General features: G+C 48.0%; 1 protein-coding gene across 1 annotated transcript in view; it reads left to right on the top strand.

The window, feature by feature from the left end:
- ASTN2 (astrotactin 2) overlaps window positions 1-20,597 on the top strand; it is a gene marked incomplete at its 5' end in the record, with an annotated part of 313,041 nt that overhangs the window by 110,734 nt on the left and 181,710 nt on the right. The window contains 2 exons of the mRNA XM_080356001.1: window positions 4,456-4,602; window positions 15,990-16,157. Coding sequence (XP_080212127.1) covers window positions 4,456-4,602; window positions 15,990-16,157 — 315 coding nt within the window. The remainder of the gene's footprint in view (window positions 1-4,455; window positions 4,603-15,989; window positions 16,158-20,597) is intronic.

Raw genomic sequence — 20,597 nt, 5'->3', positions numbered from 1 at the left:
TCTCCCCTCTGTCCCTTCTTGTTTGCACCCCCTCTGCCTTCTTGGAGGGGAGAGGGGTCTCCCCAGGGGTGTCCTCCAGCACAAGGGGGAGCAAAGCCACCACTTTGGGGATGATCCCTGTCCTGCTATTCTTGCCATGAACCTGGGGACAGCCCTGTGCCCAAACCCTGACCCAGATCGAAACTGTGGATATGAGCACCTTCCTGTGGGCTTTGCCAAAGGAGGAGATGGAGAAGATGCCAGCTCAAGGAGAAGCTGAGCCTGAGTTTTATAGAGAGGGTGTGCAATGAACTGCCTGCTCCTGTTCTTGCCCTGCTGCTCAGATGCTGCCTGGGGGCCACGGGGGGTTGTTGCATCAACATCCATATATTGGATATTAGGAAACATTTCTTAACAGAAAAGGTTGTGAAGCACTGGAACAGGCTGCCCAGAGAAATGGTGGAGTCACCGTCCCTGGAGGGGTTTAAAAGAGGCAGAGATGACGTTCTCAGGGACGTGGTTTAATCCTAGAGTTAGGCTATAGTTGGACTCGAAGATCCTAAATGATTCTATAATCCCCTTCCGAGGGTAGCGGCACTGGGGCAGGGTGATCCATGAAGGCTTGGTGGGGGCCATGGGGTGGGAGAGGAGCTGTGTGTGGCTGGAAGGAGGATGTTCTATGCCATGCCATTCCATTCCATCCCATCTCATGTGTCTGTTGTGCTGGAGGTAGTGGGACCATCCCAAGGTGGCAGGGCAGGGGGGCAGATGGGCAGCGCTGCTCCCCAGCACGGGGCCACTCCGTGGCCAGAGCCTCCTGCCAACACCGCTGCTCGTCTTAATTGGCGTTTGATTTGATTCGACATGATCGCCCGCTTGTAAAACCACCTTGAGATGTTTCTGCGTGCGAGAGTGTCCTGGAAACGCTGTTGTGCCGTATTAATGAGCTTCTGCTGGAACATAAAGAAGCATCATTAGGAGTGCCCGGCTCCTCCGACCCACCAGCAACCTCTGTGTGTTGGGAGCAGCGCGGGGATGTGAGACGGGCTGCGGGGTGGGATTTGCTGCTCCCGGGGGTGCTGGGGGAGCTGCTCGCCCCATCTCGGGCGCTTCTCCGTGCGGCTGCGCCGAGCGTTGCTAAGCAGTTCAGGCACTCGCTGTTCTCCCGCTCAGTTTCCCCATCCCCGTGTTCCTCGGGTGATAGAAATACATTTTAATATCTGAGTAGCCGCGAAACATTCTGTATTATGCTATTATCTCCGGGGGGTGGGGAAGATTGCAAAGCACTTGGCGTTTAACACCCACATATGGCTAACACCATGGGCTGTGTGCTGGTAAAGATGGGGTAATTAAAGTTTATTTTTTTTTATAGAGTAATCTCCCAAGCTTGTATTCATGAGCCTGATTTAGAAACATCATATTACCAAGCGTGCGGGATATTTGTGTTGCTTGTAAATCCATATGTGTTCTGAACATACTTCTTTTTTTTTCCCTTAAATTTAGGCAGCACCGCCAATATTAAAAGGACTGAGCTCAGAGTTTTCTTGAGTTCTTTTTCCTCTCTTGTCCTTTAGGTGGGCAAGGGAAAGTGTACAAAGCAGCGAGTAATTAACTGCAGGAGGAAATGATATTTCAAAGGAGACACGGTGCATTTGGAGGGGCTGTTTGCAGAGTGTTTACACCAGTGGCTTTGAATTTATCTTCATCTTGCAGCAGGTGCAAAATCTTGAGGGGAATGTGGTGCTTTGCAAGCTGTTTCTGAGCTGTTTGCAGAGGGACCTGTGTCCTCTCCGGGAGGCCGAAGCTGGGCCGATGGGCACTGGTGTTAAAGGGGGAAACAAACAGTCCCCGTTGGGAAGGGTGGTGGTGGCTCCTCTTGTCTTCCAGTCTAATTAAGCTGCCGTTAATTGGATTGCTAGCAGTACGCATCTCAGGTATGACTGTGCCCTAAACTGGAGCAGTTTGTCATTCCTTTCTCTCTTTCCTTTGCTCTTGCAGGGTGGGGGGGGATGTTCCTTCTCCCCATTTGGAGAGAAGTAATTTCTACTTACCCTTCATCCTCATCATGTGTCCTGCCTGCTACTCTACCCCTTCCCAGGTTTGTCTCCTCCAGGAGCTCCCATGGGCCATTGTTTTCCCCCCAAAACAGCCTGTCTGAACACTTGGGCACATGCTTGTGCTACCATCCAAAATGCAACAGAAACCTCTTTGATTAAAAATATAAAGACATCACCTCAACATGTGAAGGATTTAGTATGGCAGAGGAAGCTGGAGAGTGAGTTTGGTCTCAGCTGTGCCTGGTCACCACCTTCTCGGGTTTTTTGGACCCCGCAAGACCCAAATCAAGAAATGTGTGAAGGTTGTGATGGGTGCTGAAGTTCTTGGGGCTCCTGAGTCCCATCAGCCATCCATGGAGGTCTTGCATTAGCCTGAAGCTCCCTCCTCTTGGTAAAGGAGGTTGATACCAGCTTGTTTGCTGGACCTGACTTTGCACATCTGCACTTTAAACACCTCCCTGAAAGCCTGGAGATGACATGGAGAGGAGCAGGGTTCAGCCAGGTACAGCTCTTGTCTGCGGTGCTGTGGTGTATGTGGTTCCACCTGAGTTACTGAGCTGGGTCTGGATCCCCTTCCCAGACCGAGGAAGGGATGGATCATATTGTCCAGCTTCTTGCAGAGGAGCATGAAGCCTCAGTGAACCCACTGAGGTTGGTTGGGTTAGCAGGGGCTTGCTAAGAACACATTGCTTTTGGTTTTAGAGGCCTGGAAGGAAGCTGTTCACCTCCAGATGGGTGTTTAAAAGCAGGACAAGAATGCTTCTGCTGGAGCATCGATAGTCTGAAGAGCAAGTGATGGGACAGAGAGCGGGAGCCATGTCCCTCTCTTTAAAGAATGAGGGAACGAGCTGCTTTTCTAGCAGCCTCTCTTCGAACCTGGCAGCAAACTGGTTGTGAGCAATAAAGAGCTGAGCTGGAAATCCAATTTCTGCTCAAGCAGAAGACCCTTTGGTTTGGTTCAGTTGGTCAAAAGCGACGTCAGGCGGTTCTAGAGGTCAATAATTAGTGCCGTGATGGAAACGAGCAGGGAGCGGGGAAGGTAGTTACAGGAGATGCATAGCACGTTGTCCCTTTCCTTGGGCAGCCAAGCTCAAACTCATTGAGCTGTTACAGGCTTTTTGCTGTTTCAAGCTCCCATGCCCCATCCTCTGGGTCAAGGGGAAGGAAGAAGCCACATGGACCGATGGAGATGGGATCTCCCAGATCCTAATTCCTGTCTGGCTGCAGGATGGTGAGAGCTGCCGTCGTACCTGTGATTCAGGCGCTTTGTGAAACGGGGATAATACTTGTCTAACTCAGAAGGGATTTGTGATTTAATGTTTGCAAAGCGCTTTAAGACCCTGGATTGAAAGGTGATTTATAATGGTAAAATTCAGTGTTCTCTGGTCTTTTGTGTACTTGGCTGTGTCCAATTATCCTGATGGAGGCTTTTTTCCTTCTTTTTTTCTCTTTTCTTTCTCCTCCTTTTTTTTCTTTTTACATTTGTGTAGTAACTCCAACCATACACAGGGTTTGTGGCAGGCACAGTAATGCCCTGCGAGAGGGTGTGTTTGCCTCCCAAGGAGGTGCTAACTTATGCTGATGGTATGAATAAAGATTGAGAAGCAAAAAAAGGGGATCACAAGGTGAACAGCGCAGGAGTTTGGCGATGAAGCTGTGAAGTCGGGGTGGGAAGGCTGTTGAGATGATGCATTTATAAGGATAGTAAAAGATGCTTCATAAATAATCAATTTGCATACTCCTCTCGGTTGTAGTGATTGGGGTATTTTCCGGCAGATCAGCCACTTCTGTCCTGCAGGTGCAGGTTGGAGCATCCACTATGGAGATTTCATCCCGGATGGTTTACTGGAGCTGGAAAATTCAGGTTGTGCTGTGGGCTCAGCCTGAGCATGAGATCCCTGTCCAGGCACCATCAGCTCCAACAGTGGCTTCGGTCACATTCCAGGGTGAGCAAGTGCTAACTTGCTGGATGTATTTCCCATTCAATTTGCAAAATGATGCTTTTTAAATCTCACCTTGCTGATGAGATGGCGAGGGCTGGGAGGAGAGGCTGGATTGGCTTCTGAAAATAAGTAAGTGTCCTCACCTGCATCCTAAGCAGAGATGCAGTCAGGTCCGCGAGGAGCTCGGTCACTTCGGTGGTGTTGTCATTGTCTGTGCAGTGGTTTACTCCCTCCTCTAGGAAAATACAGTCCCCAGGATGGATATAACTCAGTGAGTGAGACAACATGAATGTTAAAAGTGCAACTAAATGAGGAGTGATGGGAACAATGGGGTTTGCAGACCTCAGGAGCTCTTCCAGTGCTGCTGAGCTGTCTTGATTCCCAACACCTGCCCATCTGGGGCTCTCCTGCATCTCTGCAAGCCCATGGTACCACTTTACCTATTGGCCACCCACCCCTCTCTCTGCCTTTTGCAGGTTCGATGAAAAGCCCGGTCAACAAGACGGCGCTGACCCTGATCGCTGTCAGCTCCTGCATCCTGGCCATGGTGTGCGGCTCCCAGCTCTCCTGCCCGCTGACCGTCAAGGTGACGCTTCACGTACCCGAGCACTTCATCGCGGATGGTAAGACCCTCCGGGGACTCGGACCCCTCTGCCCCACTGTTTGTGACATGGGTGTCCCTCTTCTTGGGAACTGCCCCAGCTGCATTCAGCTGCAGGGATCCCCCTTCCCAGAGGAGCGAAGCACATCTGCGTGCCTGAGGCTGAAATCTTCTCAATCGTGTCTTATTATTATTATTATTACTACTACTAATTGCATCTGAAGGATATTCCTGTTTTCTTCCCTGGGAGCCTGTACAGACAAACAGCCGCCTGTCCTGCAGCAGCAAAGCTGCTCATCCCCAGCCCCTTGCAGCAGCGTGGAGCGAAATTGCTGGGGTTTGAGCAAAGGCAGAGATGCTTTGAAAAATTAGACTAGGGCTGCTGTCACTGTTTATTGCTTTCTCCAGCTGGGCTCCTTGCGTTTGTTGTGTTTCACTGACCTTTTCTTTATAATGTGCAGCGAGCGTCGAGTGCAAGTTTTCGGTAACACGAGGGCAAATTTCATTTTCTTCCAGCAGACGGGACCCATTATTCAGTCGGTTCCAATTCCTCAGCTCCTACGCTTGTCTCACTGCTCAGAGCATGTGAAGGGGGCACTTTTTCTCTGCCAAAAATGTGAGATGCAGAGCTGGTGTGTTACTGGGATGTCCCAGAGTGGCCATATTCTGTAGAGCCCCCCTCACTTTGGGGGCTGGGATGGCGGGCAGCTCTTGGGGGGATTAATATTTTGGGGAGATGGTTAAAGAGGTGGTCAAAGCTTGGTCCTTAGAGGAAAGAGGAGGGGAGCGTCTACTTTGTGGCCTCAGCTTGTAGGAACTGAGCATCAGTGGAGACATGAAAAAGGCATAACTTTGAACATGGGACTTCTCTACCCCTGGGCCTGTTTCTAAAAGGCTCTAAGGATTTTCCAGGCTGCACATAAATATTCTGAAGTCTTCACAGACTGTAGCTGGTGAACAGAAACTCATTTTGCGCTTGGGAAGTGAGGTTGCTCCAGTGTTAACTCGTGTCCTGTTGAGACAGGCACCAACCAGTTCATCACTGGGACTGGGAGCTCACAGCTGGTTTTGGTACTTGCTGAAGGTCAGGAAGGCAGCGATGGACACAGGACCCCGGCATCCTGCTCCCCGTCTGCGGTTCTGGGCCAGGGAAGACAGCGTGTCCTCGAGAAAGAAAATAAACCAAAATGCAATGTGACTCTGTAGAACTCAAATGAAAAGCCGAGCCTGTGGTTGTCACCGAGAAGGGGGCGGCAATGCAAATTATGCAAATACGGAGAACACTCGAATGGAAATGACAGTGAAATACCAATAAAACAGATTAATATCCTTGAAACTGGGGAAAATGGGATGATCTCCAGTCCCGACTTAATGACTTTTCTAAAGAGAAAGTGGCAAGAGGACTGGTAAAAACGGTTTGGCGAAGGATTAAAATGAGCTTTGTAATGAAACTGTAAAATATAATTACAAACTGCGAAAAGTTTTTTAATATTTTTTATGAGAAACAGTCAAATTCTTCACATAGAAGCAGCCAAGATATTTTGCAGTGGCCATCATTTTTACTGAAATCTCATCATTTTATGCGATGGCAGTCCCTTGCCTGGGAAGAGCAAAGCTCTTAAAGTTGTCCCTTCTTTTTGAATAACAACAAATCCCAAGGCAGCACCCAACTGGCAGCAAAATATTATAAAACATTTAGAGACATCACAGAACTCAGACGGCTTGGGAAATTTTAATGATACCCAGGAAAACGTGCCTGGCTGTGTTTGCAGAGGCTTGGCACCCGGAGCCTTACGCTGATGGAAAATAGGAGGCTTGTTACTCCCTGGTGATCTGGGTGGGTTTAAATCTGCTTTTTGCTCGGTTACAAAAGGGTGTGGGTATCCCCATGCGAGCAAAGTGATGGTGGAGCTGATGTCTTTGGCAGCTTTGATCAGTCTTAAACCAGCCTCTGACATGGCACCTGATGGCACACACCATGTCTTCTGAATTCTGCCACGCACTTAAATAATGTGATTCCTGAAGCTGTTCTCGTTTGTATTTCACATGACGTTAAGGCAGGGGATGGTACATGCAGTGGAGATGTTCCCGTGCTAGAGAAGGGTGCCCTCTCATTTCTTTTTGAAATGCGGTATTTCAATAGATGTCGGTAGCCAAGGAAAATCTTACAGCGGAGCAGCTGCCGATACCTCTGCAGGAAAAGCCAAACAAAGACAGAGGCTGAAAGAAATCCCTCTCGTAGCAGATGAAAACTCATCTTTGAAGGAAACTTGTAAGTAGACGCCAGCAAGCTCCAGTGCACCAGGAGCCAAAGCCAAGTTGGGAAAAGGAATCGGGGGGGGAAACCCCATCAAGTATCTCCAGCCTTGGAGGAAAGCAGCTTTCCCTCTCTGCACCGTTCGAGAAAGAAGCTGCCAACCCCACTGGAGTGGCAGGATGGGAAATGGAAGGACTGGGACCAGAAGCCAGCTGGCAGCAAAGGCTGGGAGGATACATTCCAAGCGGTGGTATTAATAACCAACCCATCTCTATTGCCCTTATTTCTCTCTCTTGGTTTGTTTTCTTCCTTTTGTTTGTTTGATGGTGTCTCCCAGCTCCTCTCTCCTTGGAGCAATTACTGCCTGGTTTGTACAGCTGTCATCTCACCTGGTTAGTGCCTCTACATCTTCGCTTAGGATGTGATGGTGGGAGCGTCTTCTCCTCCCTCCTGCCTCTGTTCTCTCCAGGGCATCGTGTTTTGGGGCAGCATTAGCCTGTGCTGAGCAGAAGGCATTGTTCTGGTTCTGGAGGTGGCTTGGATTTATAGAAGGACCCGTAGTGGCTTTTATGAGGCTCTGGAAATGCAAAGCATTATTTAGAGGACCCTTTAGCAGTGTCAAAGGGGGAAGAAAGGAAAGAGAACCCCTCCATCTGGGCAATAAAACCCCTTATGAATATGTGAGCTACTCAGCTCTATACAATCAATAGTTGTTTTTCTTTCTTTCTTCTAAGTAATGATTCAAAAAGTAGAGATACAGCAATGGGAGCGGCTTGCGGGGAAGGCAGGGCTGGAGAAAAGATACCCCAGAGGACTCAGCCTGGAGTATGTCCTTGCTGCACAACAGTTTGAAATATAGTATCAATTAAAGCTTCCCATTTTTACAGCCTGCAAAGAGGTTATATATGGTGTGGGTGGATGTTTGCATCCAGATACTTTAGTGGGAGAGGTAGGTGAGATCCTCCGGCATGTACAGAGGGAGGCAAGAGCTACATTTAGCTGGGGGCTTGTAGGGCTTCGTTTTTGAGAGTGGAAATAAAGCAAAGGGCATAAAGCAGGTTTCTGTCACTTCAAAGACATCTCGGGGCATTCACAACCTCCTTCCGTCCTCTTCTCAGACGTGTGCCAGAGGAGACATGGTAATTCCTCCCTCCATCTGGAATTGCCACAGCTGAGGGTCTGGCAAGGGGGCAGAGCTGGAGGAAGCCTCTTTGGGGCTTGCTTTTTTGTTTCACCCCTCTTTAAAGCTTCTGGGAAGGCCTCATAGCAGCTTTCCGATATCTGAAGAGGACCCACAGGAAAGCTGGAGAGGGACTTTTTACAAGGGCATGTAGTGATAGGACAGGGGCTAATGGCTTTAAACTGAAAGAGATTTAGATTGGATATAAGACAGAAATTCTTCCCCATGAGGGTGGTGAGACCCTGGAACAGGCTGCCCAGAGAACCTGTCTCCATCCCTGGAGACATCCCAGGCCAGGCTGGATGGGGCTCTGAGCAACCTGAGCTGGTGAAGATGTCCCTGTTCATGGCAGGGGGGGGCACTGGGGGAGCTGGGAAGGTCCCTTCAACACAAACTGTTCCATGATCCTGCGATCTGTGTCTGCCTGTTTGAATTAAGATGTTCTGGGATTGTCATGCAGCTGATCAGTAATTGTTTTATCTGAAGATTATTTCCTACCTTCCCCCCACCACTATTTCCTCCAAGACACCGATGGAATTGGATGCTGCTATTAGCAGCTTGTGTTAATTTTCCCCCAAGATTGCCAGAGCTCTGCAGATTGCAATTGTTGGACTCGCAACAACTTCTCATTCTGGTTTTAATTAAATGTGTTGCTTTAAATTGTTTGCTTTTGACATCTCCTGCTCAATCTTCTGCAGGCTTCAGAGGTGACCAGGCATTAGTCTGTGTCCTCAGGCGCCAGCTCACACGTGTGCTCAGCACGTGCTGCGCATGTGGCCGCAGAGAAATGAGCAGCGGGAGGTAGGGGACCGGCTGCCTCCCTGCTCCTTCTTACAGCAAGGAAAAGCTGCAGATGCTCTTCGATTTACACATGAACACCTCAGGTTTAAGCCAGAATGATGGAGAAAGGGGTCTGATCTCAAAGGTGCCTGAGCTTTCAAAGAGGTGCTGCCATTGGGGTCTCCCCTTTTCTCCAGCTGGCCCCAGCCCCATCTGAAATCAGCAGAGGGAATTTGCTGGCTTTAAATCACGTTTTTCTTGCGCTGTTTTCTCCCCCTGGAGTTCTGCTGCAGAGATGCCTGTTTCACTCTATGGAGACCTGGGTCAGGGTTTCGACAGAAGCAATACTTTCCCATTGCAGACTCAGGGTCAGGTCTGGCACCCCATGTGTTTCTAGTAAGGTGGCCGTGTTTGGGGGACAGCTTTACAGATAGCATTTCATTCCATCAGTTCTTAATCACCAGGTCACCTCTGTGTCTGCATCACAGCTCAATCCTGTTCCCACGCCTGCTTAGTTGGCAAGAAAATGTGAGCAAATGGCTGCAGCGTTACCAGACATGAACTCTAAATATTAACATCAATTTATAAACTGTATCAGCATGGATCAAAGGGATTCCAAGACGGTTTCAAGGCGCGAACGCTCTTCGCATGAAGAAATAATAAGATTCCAGGGGCTGAAGTACATCATGTTTTTATCGTGCCGCTGACAGGCTTGTGATCCTGTGCTCGGCTCTTTCCGTGCCAGCCTGGCTGTCGGGGCAGCTCGGTTTGCAAGGGAAGGCAAATGCCTCATGTTTTCTCCTTTGCAGGGTTTATTGGAGCAGAGCAGGGGAATTGGTGTTAATATTTAGATGGCATCAGCTGGGGCTGGTTCAGACACAGAAGCTGTTGCATCCTGAGCTGCTACCAACACTGGTTACCCTGTAATTTGGGATGGATGATGGGGGAAGGCTGCAGAAAGGCACAGTGAGAATTTTTGGAGGCTGCATAGCTGGAAATGTGTTACTGCACTTTATTGTTCTCCCAACAAGAAGCATTGCTGGTGTGCGATCTCTCGGTGGGTATGCGGTAGCTTATCTTGGTTCTATGATGCATTGACTTTGCATGCACTGCCTCTTGGTTGAGTTTTCTGCCATCCTGGGAGGGTGTTTGGTCTTGGTGCTGTCTGAAAAATCTCCATTCACACACACTTAATGTTTTTTAAAGCTTATCGTAACTCATCTGTCACATACTTTGTGATGCGATTAGATTTAGGCTGGATTTCCCCAAACCCTTGTTCAGTATCTAGAGAGCAGCACTAAGAAAGAGCCCCAGGCTGGAGCATGAGAGTTGGGAGATACAGAGCATTAAGGAGAAGCTTTTCTTCAGGAGTCTTAATTTCCGTCTCAGCCATTGCTGGCCCAGATGCCTACAGAGACAGAGAAGTGCTGTTACTAACATTTGCGCAATTATATTGTCTAATAATGCCATGGGAGATGTTGCAAAGTGAGCTTGACCACAGAATGGGAAGATGCCATCTCACTTGGGTTTAGGAAAAGTTGGCCAAGTCGTCACCTGCTGAATAAAGCTAAATCCATGAGTTTAAATCCACTCATCAAAAATTCAGCACCAGTGAAATCAAGACTGACTGCCAAGAAAACCCAAATAAAGAGCCTGTCAGAATTACCAAGAAAGTGCAGTTTAACAATTAAAATGTAACTTCACTCTTCCCATAGGAAAGATGCTTCCAGTCTGAGCTATAATTGCACTGATTTGCTTCTGCTTTGCCAGAGTGAGAAGGCTGTGGCAGGACTGATGGTGTTTCCAGGGGATGGAGGTCCCTGGGTTGGATCATCAGCGAGTTGGGGAATGTTGGTGTGAACAGCCCATGGCTGTGTAAATAGTTCATGTGCTGAAATTCCATCCTTGAGTGAGGCAGTGTGTGCGATATAAACTGTGTATGTGCTTCGGCTCATGGAAGGGTAGGTGAAAGGTGTGTCTATTGGCTTTTGTTGCTTTGAAAACTTGCTGTCATAGCTTTCTGATTAGGCATTTCATCTTGTTCAAGAGAGAAACCATTTGAAAAACAAGATGAAGCGGATAGCTTGGATATTAACCTGGCGTGATACTATCCCCGGATTCAAATTAGAATCTAGAAGTATGAGTTTGACTTAAATTATTTCAAAATTACCTAGTTTTGCCCTGAGCAGGAGAGGGAGGGCTGGTAAAACTGAGCACTTTTACTTGCTTAGGTCAGTGTATGTGTGTCCTGTTCATCCAATGTCTGTCTGGTTCTTCTGTATTTTCTGAAATAAATTTAAGCAGCAGCAGTTTTCATTCCATGGGACCAGGACAGGAGACTGGGAGCTGATCAATGGAAAGAGCTGAGAGGGGAGGAGCTGTCACTTTGGGAAATGTTCTTCTAGGCTTAACAAAGAAAGAAAGAAAAGGTTTGTAAAGAAACCAAATAGGGTTGTTCTTTATATCTATAGAATGAAGCAAGAGGGATAATCCTTCCTTTAGTGTCTAAAAAAAAGAAGGAAAAAAAAAAATCTGTGACAGGATTATAATTGCATTATAGTATAGGGATGGATACATTAATAGCAACCTGTAGTATGACCTCGTGTAGCCTTACAACACAGAATACTAATTTTAGATGAAAAGGAGTTTCATTGGCCAAGAAACAGCACATGGACCAAAGATGACAAAAAGAGCACGGGGAGGAAGAAATAGAAATTCTTAAAAAAAAAATTATTATTTAATCTCTTGCCTTGAAATAAAAAGAGAGAGAAAGGAAAAGCCAAACCCTTTGGGCTGCCTTTTGAGCACTTTGTTCTTTTCCCTCGTTAGATATATCTTCTGAGCTGTTTTATCCTGTTGTGTTCTGGAAAATGATTTTTGAAATGTCAAAACTTCAAGCCTCTTTTGTCGAGGCTTAAACAGTTCCACTGAACTTTGAAGGAGACCCCAGCGTGAGAGACATGAACATTTGATGATGCCTTAACTGATCCGGCTTTGATCAGTGTTAGAGAAGGGAGGGAGGGGGAAAACACATACATACAAAAAACCGCAAACAAATCAATCCCCCGAAGCGCTGGTGGACCTTGTGGAGCTGGGTGCTGGTTGTGTAGCTGTGTACTGATGTTCTCCATGGCATCACAATGCTGCTCTACCACATAGACTGGCTCACAAAGTCAACAGTGCTCAAGGGACGTGTCCTACAATGGGGGCTCCTGGGAGGAGGATGTGGTGGTGAGTGGAGAGCTGCTGTTTTGTTGTTGTATTCCCTTGTTTGGGTGATGGCTACTTTACCCTAGGGCCTGAGTGTCTCAATTTAAGGGGAATTTCACTGAGTTTTTGAGTGAGAGGCTCAAAACTTGGGTCCAGACTATTTTGTGTCTGATGTGCTTCCGTTACTGTTAGGCTGGCTGTATTTTAACTAGAAGTGGGGTTCATTAAGTTGAGATTTAATCGAGAGCTGGTGGTTTTGCTCTTCAGACTTTGGGTGCAGAGGGACTTGTCTGTAGCTGAGGACACCTGGGAAGAGATGGGGTTGGCAGCAGGGAACAGGTTGGCCAAAGAGGTGGTGGATGAACCATCCCTGGAGACATCCCAGGCCAGGCTGGACGGGGCTCTGAGCAACCTGAGCTGGTGAAGATGTCCCTGCTCATGGCAGGGGGGGCACTGGGGGAGCTGGGAAGGTCCCTCCCAACCCAAACCGTTCCGTGATTCTATGACATCACTGTGGACGGTCTCCCTGGATGTCTTTGGACAGTGTCTCTGCTGGGATCAGCTGCTCGGGGTGCACAGGCAGTGACAGTAGGTGTGAATCAAATGGGGTACAGGTGTTGGGGTGATTTGGTGGGGCCTGAGGTCCTCAGCGCAGGTTCTCAGAGGGTGGTTTGGAGCAGGGTCTTCCCCCCGCTGTCCCGGTAGTGTGAGTCCCTGGGGTTCCCTGTCACCCCCTTTCTTCCTCCATCTCTATCCCTTGAGAGACAGCACGTGGCTGAAAAACAACCTGGCTGATGGTAAGCTAAAGATACTTGAAATGGTTCTTGCTTAGGAAGTATTTGTTGTTGGTAGTTTCTGAAAGGATTTGATGCTCAACATGCCCTTTCTGAGCTTTTCAAGGTGGTTTTGAATAAATGGGCGCTGGTGACTTTTGAAAACTGTTTTCTATGTGTGGATTCTTTGAAAACAAAGAGGAAAAATTGTGTGGAAAGGCTTTGAAATCTTGAGAATTTTAGCTTTCAAAATATTTGTAAAATGCTTTTTCCTGTTATTTCTTTCTCAGGCAAGCCATAAAGGGATCAAGGTTGGGATGTTTGTTTGTTTGTGGGAGTGAAGGTGATGAGAGAGGCTGTGAACATCTCTCAACATCTTACCCAGCTGAGCTGCGACACCCTCCGCTTCAAAGCTGTGAGAAGTTTCCTTGCTGCAAGGTGTCGCCTCCTTCCTCCTAGGAAGGAAGGAAGGAAAGTGTTTACAATTAACTAAAACCTTTAATTTCCACCCCCCTTTATTTTCTTAGACTGAAGTAGAAAAGCCTCCACTTTAGACTGAACTTGAATTTAGGCAATTTGTATTCAAATGTTTTCACTGCTGCCTTTTTTTAAAAATTTCTTTTCACATTTTTGATATTGAGAATGATTTCTCAGTCAGGCTTACTAAAATCAAAATAAGTACTTAATCTTGAATATGCCAAGACTTTTTAATTTACCTTATAGTTGCATTATATTTGGGAAGGTCTTTCTCTGTACAGAATATGGCAAAGCTTGATAGATTTGCAAATAATTTCAAGCTTCCAAAATCTGTGGTTGCACCTGGATACCAAACTTCTACTGAAAGAGAAGCTGTTGCCTCCTGGCCGGGTGTCACGGGTTGGTCTTGATTTAGGAGGTACTTCCATAAATAGATAGTTTTGGGGTTTTTATACTTTCAGCAGCAAACGGGCTGGGTTATTTAAGAATAAAAACTTGACAGCAAGGCCATGAATGTGCTTCAGCACATGGGGCTGATGGGGAACTCCAGGGGTCACTTCTCCATTGTCCACCCCACCCATGGGTCGCCTCCATGTAGCAGCTCCTGGACCAAGATGCTCTGCCAGCTCAAGTCACCTTCATCTTTATGAATACCAATGATATATGACTATTTTATGTCTGATTTGCTTCCGTTACTGTCAGGCTGGCTGTATTTTAACTAGAAGTGGGGTTCATTAAGTTGGGATTTAATCGAGAGCTGGTGGTTTTGCTCTTCAGACTTTGGGTGCATAGGGACTTGTCTGTAGCTGAGCCTCAAAATGTGCTTACACGTCTCCCAAGCTTCACTCTTTATTAGGGAAATACAAATATAAGGAAGAAAGCAAGATTGACAGGTTACTGCATAGACGTGTACACGTAAATAGTAAAATACTCCCAATGGGTTCTTGATGCATTTCTGTTTGTTAAAATAAACCAGCAATATTTATTACTGGTATTTAAAGCTATCTTCAGGTGTTCATGGAAAAGAATGATAATTAGAAAGAAAATAAAATCAGGTACTTCTTTGTGCTTAGCGTTTCAATGATTTCCACCGGTGTGGTGGAGTTTACCCAGCAATTTGCGGCTGCTGTGGGTCTGATGGAGCCGTGTCCCGCAGCCGTGGTGGTGCAGGCTCCTGCCTCATTGTGTGTCCAGAGCTGCTGCATCCTGGGTGTCTAATTTTCATTTACAGGAATGGTCAGTAGCTTGGCAACCACCATTGGCTTTGAGTGTAGAGGTGCGTCTGTGAATATGTTTACGGTATATAAACAGCATAAGTGTAGGAGATTGGAATTCATGTGAAATTAGGGCGCAGATTTGGATGGTGCTGAGATCTCAGGATGCTGAAACTGGGGTCACTCGCTGGGCTGCTTCACTTCAAGCTTTGCTTTTTGTATCTTCTGCATGGATAACGTGGCACGGGATGAGGTTTAGAAGGGCTCCTTCTTGCTGAAGTATCAGCGATTCTCTTCAAAAGGAAATGAGTTTGTGTTCAAGCAGGTTCATGTGGGGTGGTTGCTTTATGGCTTTTTTTGTCCTGCTTTTTTTAGTCGCTTGGCTTTTCCTGAGCTAAGATCTTACGAAGTGCTTAGAAAAATAATGTCCCAGTCCTTTGCTAAGTGATAAACCCTAAAGTTTCATGAAAAAACACCCTGGAGCTATGTACTTGTTATCCTTGGGTGATCACTAAGAAGGACTTGAATCTTCACATAGTGGTTGTGGATTTTGCTCATGTTTGTAAGTCCTAGAGCTCAGTGGAAGGATGGCTGTGAGTTCCTGGGCTGCACTTGCCCACTCCTCTTTGAAGGTTTCTTCTCCCCTGTTTTTAGAGGCTTTTACCCTGGTAACTTTTGCAAAACACCACTTAATGGCAGAGGTTTTCTGGCTCCCCTCTGATCTGTGCAGCACTGTTACGGAGGCAGTCTTATAATCAATGTAATTGAAGATCAGAGTTAATGAGGACCTCTGCGCCTGCAAAATCCCCCAAGCGAGGCTGGGCCTCAGATGTTAGATAAGGAAATGATTGGGCTGAACTGAAAATCTATTTGGCTAATTAGATGATGCATATTCCCAGATGCCAGTGGGGAAAAATACATTTCGCAAAATAAAGAAACGTAAGATTCTGTAAGAAAAGATTTTTGGCAGGAATCCACTTTTAACTCTCCGGAGGGAGAGTGCGAGGGAGTGTCTGTGATACGGCACGGCTCAGTCGAGGAGTTGTGTGTTGGGCCAGTTTGCTCACCTTTAACTAAAGCGTTGAAGTGGGAACAGCCCATGGTGCCACTGCCCATCTGTGCCCTGAGCTGGGCACACAGGTGTCTGGTGGACACCAGCTCTGGTGGACACCACCTGCGTGAGCTGGGGAAGCGATGCTATCAGATCAGGATAATTACATTGGTCCATGTTTCTGCAGACATCTGGGAATCATGTCTAGTATCTCGTGACGCTGAGCAGGGTAGGGGAGTATCCGGGCGGAGTGTCCCAGCTGGTGGACCATTCCTTGGGGTGCATTCATATGGAGAGGAATGGCCAAATGAAGTTCTTTGGATCCAAGTGTTGGTGAATTTGGTATTATTTTGCTGATGTCAGCATTGCAGCAGCTCCTGAAGAGTAGATTGTTCTGGTATTGGGCCAAAATGCATGTGTTTTTCTGTTCTACAACTCCTCTAACACGCTTTTTTCCCACCCTCCAGGCAGCAGCTTTGTTGTGAGTGAGGGAAGCTACTTGGACATCTCCGACTGGCTTAATCCAGCCAAGCTGTCCCTGTACTATCAGATCAATGCCACGTCCCCCTGGGTGAGAGACCTCTGTGGACAGAGGACCACTGATGCCTGTGAACAACTGTGTGACCAAGAGACAGGTAAGGGGGGCTGGGGAGGAGTGAAGACCTTGGAGATGCGAGGGAGAAGGTTGGACTCTGGGTACCTCGATGCCCGCTCAGCTCACCTCTGTGTTAGCCTGGTGTTGGGCACAAAGGACCAAGAGGTACCAGCCGGGTCGCATGGTGGTGACCCTTATCAGGAAACTATAAAGAAGGTGGGAACAAGGACGGCAATTTGAAATGATGGACCTATCAGTTATTTGGTGTGGCAGGTGCCAGGCACGTGGAGTTTATTTGCTTCTAAGTTATGCTATTTTGTTGTTTAGTGTGAAAATCCTACTCATGAGTTTGCTCCATCTCCATCCCTTTTCTTTTTTGACCATTCCACCGCTCAGCACCATGTTTCCCTTTAGTGCTTCTGCCTGATGGTCACCTAGGTTGGATCTCTCCTGCAGCTTTTCTTAGGAAGTTGTGATTTCTCTCATCTTTCCTCTTTGGTTAATGACCTTTTTGCTGAGCATGTTCTGCTTGCACACGAAGGCTGCCCTTGTGAAGCAGCAGCCAGCCCTGCTGGGACTCTGATGTGGGGCCAACAAAGGAGAAGTGTCACCTTTCCTTCTGGGCAATGTGCTCCTGGGTGACAAACAGAGATCCTGGCATCCACAGTGAGCCAGGAACACAGAAAACAGCAACCGTGCAATCAGTGAATGAAGGTGGGAGGGATATAAATATGTGACCCCACGCAACAGGTGGCCCTCAGGAGGTGACATCTCCTCAGCTGCTGGGGGTGACACAACCTTGTTTGGGAAAGTGGCTTGGGGGCTGTGCTGGTTTTTCGTAACGTGGGGTGTGCCGTGCCCTCTGCAGCGGTGAGCGTTGCTCCTGCTCCCCGGTGCCTTGCCACAGGTGGGATGCTCTTGGTGACATGGGGACAAGCGATCCGTTGCTCCTGGTGTGCTCTGCATCTAAAGAATGTGCAAGCGCCCCGTCTCCTTGCAGAGAAGTTCTGTTCACAGGCTGTCTCTGGCTCTTGTGAGCCCCTTCCCTCCTCTCAGCAATGGATGAAATTTGTGGCTGTGAGCAGGGATGCTGGTTGCGGGTTTTGCCAGGGGGTGTGAAGAGGTATGGCTCATGGCTTTTTCTAAGCCTCCCACTGCCACAGAGTGTGCCGTTGATATGCAGCATCTCGAGAGGAAGAAATCCTCCAGAGTCATGAACACACCATGGGCTGGCGAGGGCAACCCTGTTCTCATCCCTCTCTGCTCACCTGAGGTGCAAACACTGAACTTGGTCTCATAAATCCATTTTCCTGGTCAAGATAATGTTCTCTTTTTAGTACTCATGTTTCTCACGGCCTGTCTGCACGGAGGCACAGGCAGGCATTGCTGCAGCAGAATAGTTAGTTACTCTGGATGAATTCCCTGCGTAGATGAGCCCTGGGCATCACCTACAGTCCCAAGGAGGGCTGGGAGGTGACAGCAGCCACCTTGGCAGATGGAGGCGATGCAGGAGGAGGCTCTTCTCATCCAGATGTCGCAGAGCAGAGGGATCATTTCAGGCATTGGCGACATGCAGTCACCTCTGCGGGAGAGGGAAGATGCATTCAGCTGTTCAGGGCAGGAGAAGGGAAAAGCCTCTGCCTCCAGCAGAAACATCATATGGAGAGAGACCGTGACTTCCCCATTGGAACAGCCTCGTGGCTCCAGCCCCACGCTGTCCTTGGCACGGAGCAGGGCTGGTTTAATCCTCGCACGGCCTCTGCTGTGAGGAGCGGCTGTTCTCCCGAGCTGGCCCAGCTGCTGCTCCCCGCGTGTCCCCAGCTCTCCGGAGCAGCTTGTCGCTCTCGCTGGCTGCCCCACGCTTGAGCAGGATGTGTCAGATCTGGTTTGCAGGGACGGGAGCGATGCTGATTAGCCCAGGAGGTGCTCTGCTCCGCCACTGCGCTGGATCTGAACCTTGCCAGCTGCTCTGTGGCTCCCATCCCTGTTCCCATCCTCCCTGTTTACCAGTGATGGGAGGTGAGGGCAGAGCAGCCTTGACCTGAACCTTCAGGTTCCTCTCCCAAAATCTATCGATCAGCTTCTTCCCCCTCTCACCAGTCTGGTAGTTTGCATGTGGATAAAGCAAAAGCATTCTGCTGTCTGTGCTGGTTGGATCCTTAGGGGTAGAGCAGGACTTGCTGGCGGGGCTGCTGGTTTTCAGAGCCTAAATCTAGAACTCACTTAGGAGCTCCAAACTTTACAAAAGCTGAGCAACCACCCACTGAAAATTTGGCCTGTGGAAGTACCAGTTTGACACCCTGCCCCAGTATGGAGCCCCAAGCGCTGCTTACCTTCATCACCATTGACCAGCCTTTAGCTAGCGAGAAGTTTTCATGCCAGGCTGGGAGCAGACCATAACTCCGTGATGCACTGCATGTATTTTTAGGTTTATTTTTATTAATGTCATTCTATTTTTAAGGGTGATTTATTTTTATCACCATGAGAGAGGCAGGTCACTGCTTTTACTACGAGACATAAATCCTGCCTAGAATTCAACCTTTTCAGGTCAGGGATTTTATCAGCTCTGTGAGCATCCCAAGCGATGGGTGCTGGGGGTTTCCCCTGCCCTCTGTCCTCTTGGGCTGGACAAAGACAAAGCATCTGTGAGGAGCATGGACTGAGGTTTGTCCTGTCTGGAGGATGAAAGCCTAGAAGGTTTCTGGGCAGGACTTGTCCTCGATGGCAGTGCCATGGGCTCCATGCAGAGGTGTTGGACAGGTGTCCCCAGGTCACATATGCTCTGTCTGGTGAGGCTCAAGCTCTTACCCCTTCCCAGCGCTTCTTTTGGGTTGGAGTTTTATGTATATGTCCATACAACATGCTGACTCATGACTGCAGCCACCAAGTGCTACTTCAGGATGAATAATAATCCACACAGAAAACAGAGACCCTGAAACACTAGGAAATGGCAAAATACATTTTGCTTGCCTGACCTTAATTTGCCTTCCCTTGTGCCTTTGCTGTGTGACTCACTCTTTAATTAAATGATTGCTGCCCCCCTGACAAATTTCAAACCCACGTTGCAAAGCACCAGCTCATCAGAGCTTTTCAGAGGGAGCACCGACATCTGCACACGAGCAAAATATCATCTTTCTCCTTCCTCCCCAGCCTTGGAAATGGGCAAGCCGGCTGGCCTGACATGACTGCAAATATAGAAATAAATGGATGCCACTGTGGGTCTTCCCCCTGCAGATGTGACATGGTGGCCATGCCCCAGCTGCCACCTCAGATGGGACAGATGTTTTGCTGAGTCAGCACGTGGCTGATGACCCAGCTGATGAGGTTCAGCTGAAATGCCCCATCCTCTTGGCAGGTGCTGACTGCGCTGCTTGAAGCGAGAATGGGGAAGGTTTATCATCTTCTGGGACTTGCAATCAGCTCTCTTCGCTCTCTGTATTTTGGACAGATGTGGAGTATGTTGCCAGTACCGCCGCTCACACCACGCACTGGGAAACCTCTGTAAAATCCAGGAGTGCTGCTTTTTCACTGTCCTCCTTTGCCAGCACCGGTAACATTTGGGAGAGCATACGTTCTCGGCAGCATATGCAAATCCTGATTTGTGAGCACAATTACCTGCTTTGTATGCACAAAACTGATTCACTTGCACATTCTGCGGGCATCGCTTAGGAGACATGCTGGAGAATCGGTCCCTTAGGGCCAAATGCTGGAAAAAACAGCCTCTGATTTTGTGCTGTCAGGCTTGCTGGAGCAGTGGCATAAATGAGATGGATAGCTACCTTGATTAGCAGGTGCAAATGCATTGGATTTCCCCCCCCCCCGCCCCCCATCTATAAATCAGGCACTTCTCCATAGAAATTCTTTCTTTTGCATCCACAATTGATGGCAGCCCCCAAAACATTTGGTACACCTTGTAAGGGCCAAATGAGATGTGGTGGCGAAGGATCTTTTCTGGAAATTGGCAGGAGGGCAAAAAAAAGGTTTCCATCATCTTCCAAATGGGCTAGTTTGTCACCGGAGCTGCAGATGGTGTTCCTGTCCGGATAGGACAGGGGCCTTGTGGGCAGGAGACAGATGAAAGTCATTTCTAAACAGAGTCATTTTTTAAAGGCAACCTGTTAAGGGGATTTGGAGGTTGCAGAGCTGAGCATGTAAATCCGGAGATGACCAACCTTGGTGAGGGTTTATTTTTGTTTATGAAAACAGCCGTTTTCTCTGATAGTTCAATTTAATATCATGCAGTTTTTGTGCACATCAAGTAGTATTTGTTTGTTCTGGTGCACTTCTGCTATTTTCGCTGTTGGAGGATCATAGTGTCTTTATTGACTTAGACTTTTATAAGATGAGGTTCTGTCTCTCTAAGGTATGTAGTTTAATAACTTGGTCAAAAACCATGTAATATATGATTTCTTTTCGTGTGGCGGCACAGCTTGCCTCGTGCACCAAGCAGGGCAGGAGGCAGTTAACTCCCAAGCTAATT

Source organism: Nesoenas mayeri (genome assembly GCF_963082525.1).
Source record: "Nesoenas mayeri genome assembly, chromosome: 18".
Classification (NCBI taxonomy): Eukaryota; Metazoa; Chordata; class Aves; order Columbiformes; family Columbidae; genus Nesoenas; species Nesoenas mayeri.
Note: the sequence above shows the minus strand (reverse complement) of the source record. Positions and strands in the feature narration are given on the sequence as shown.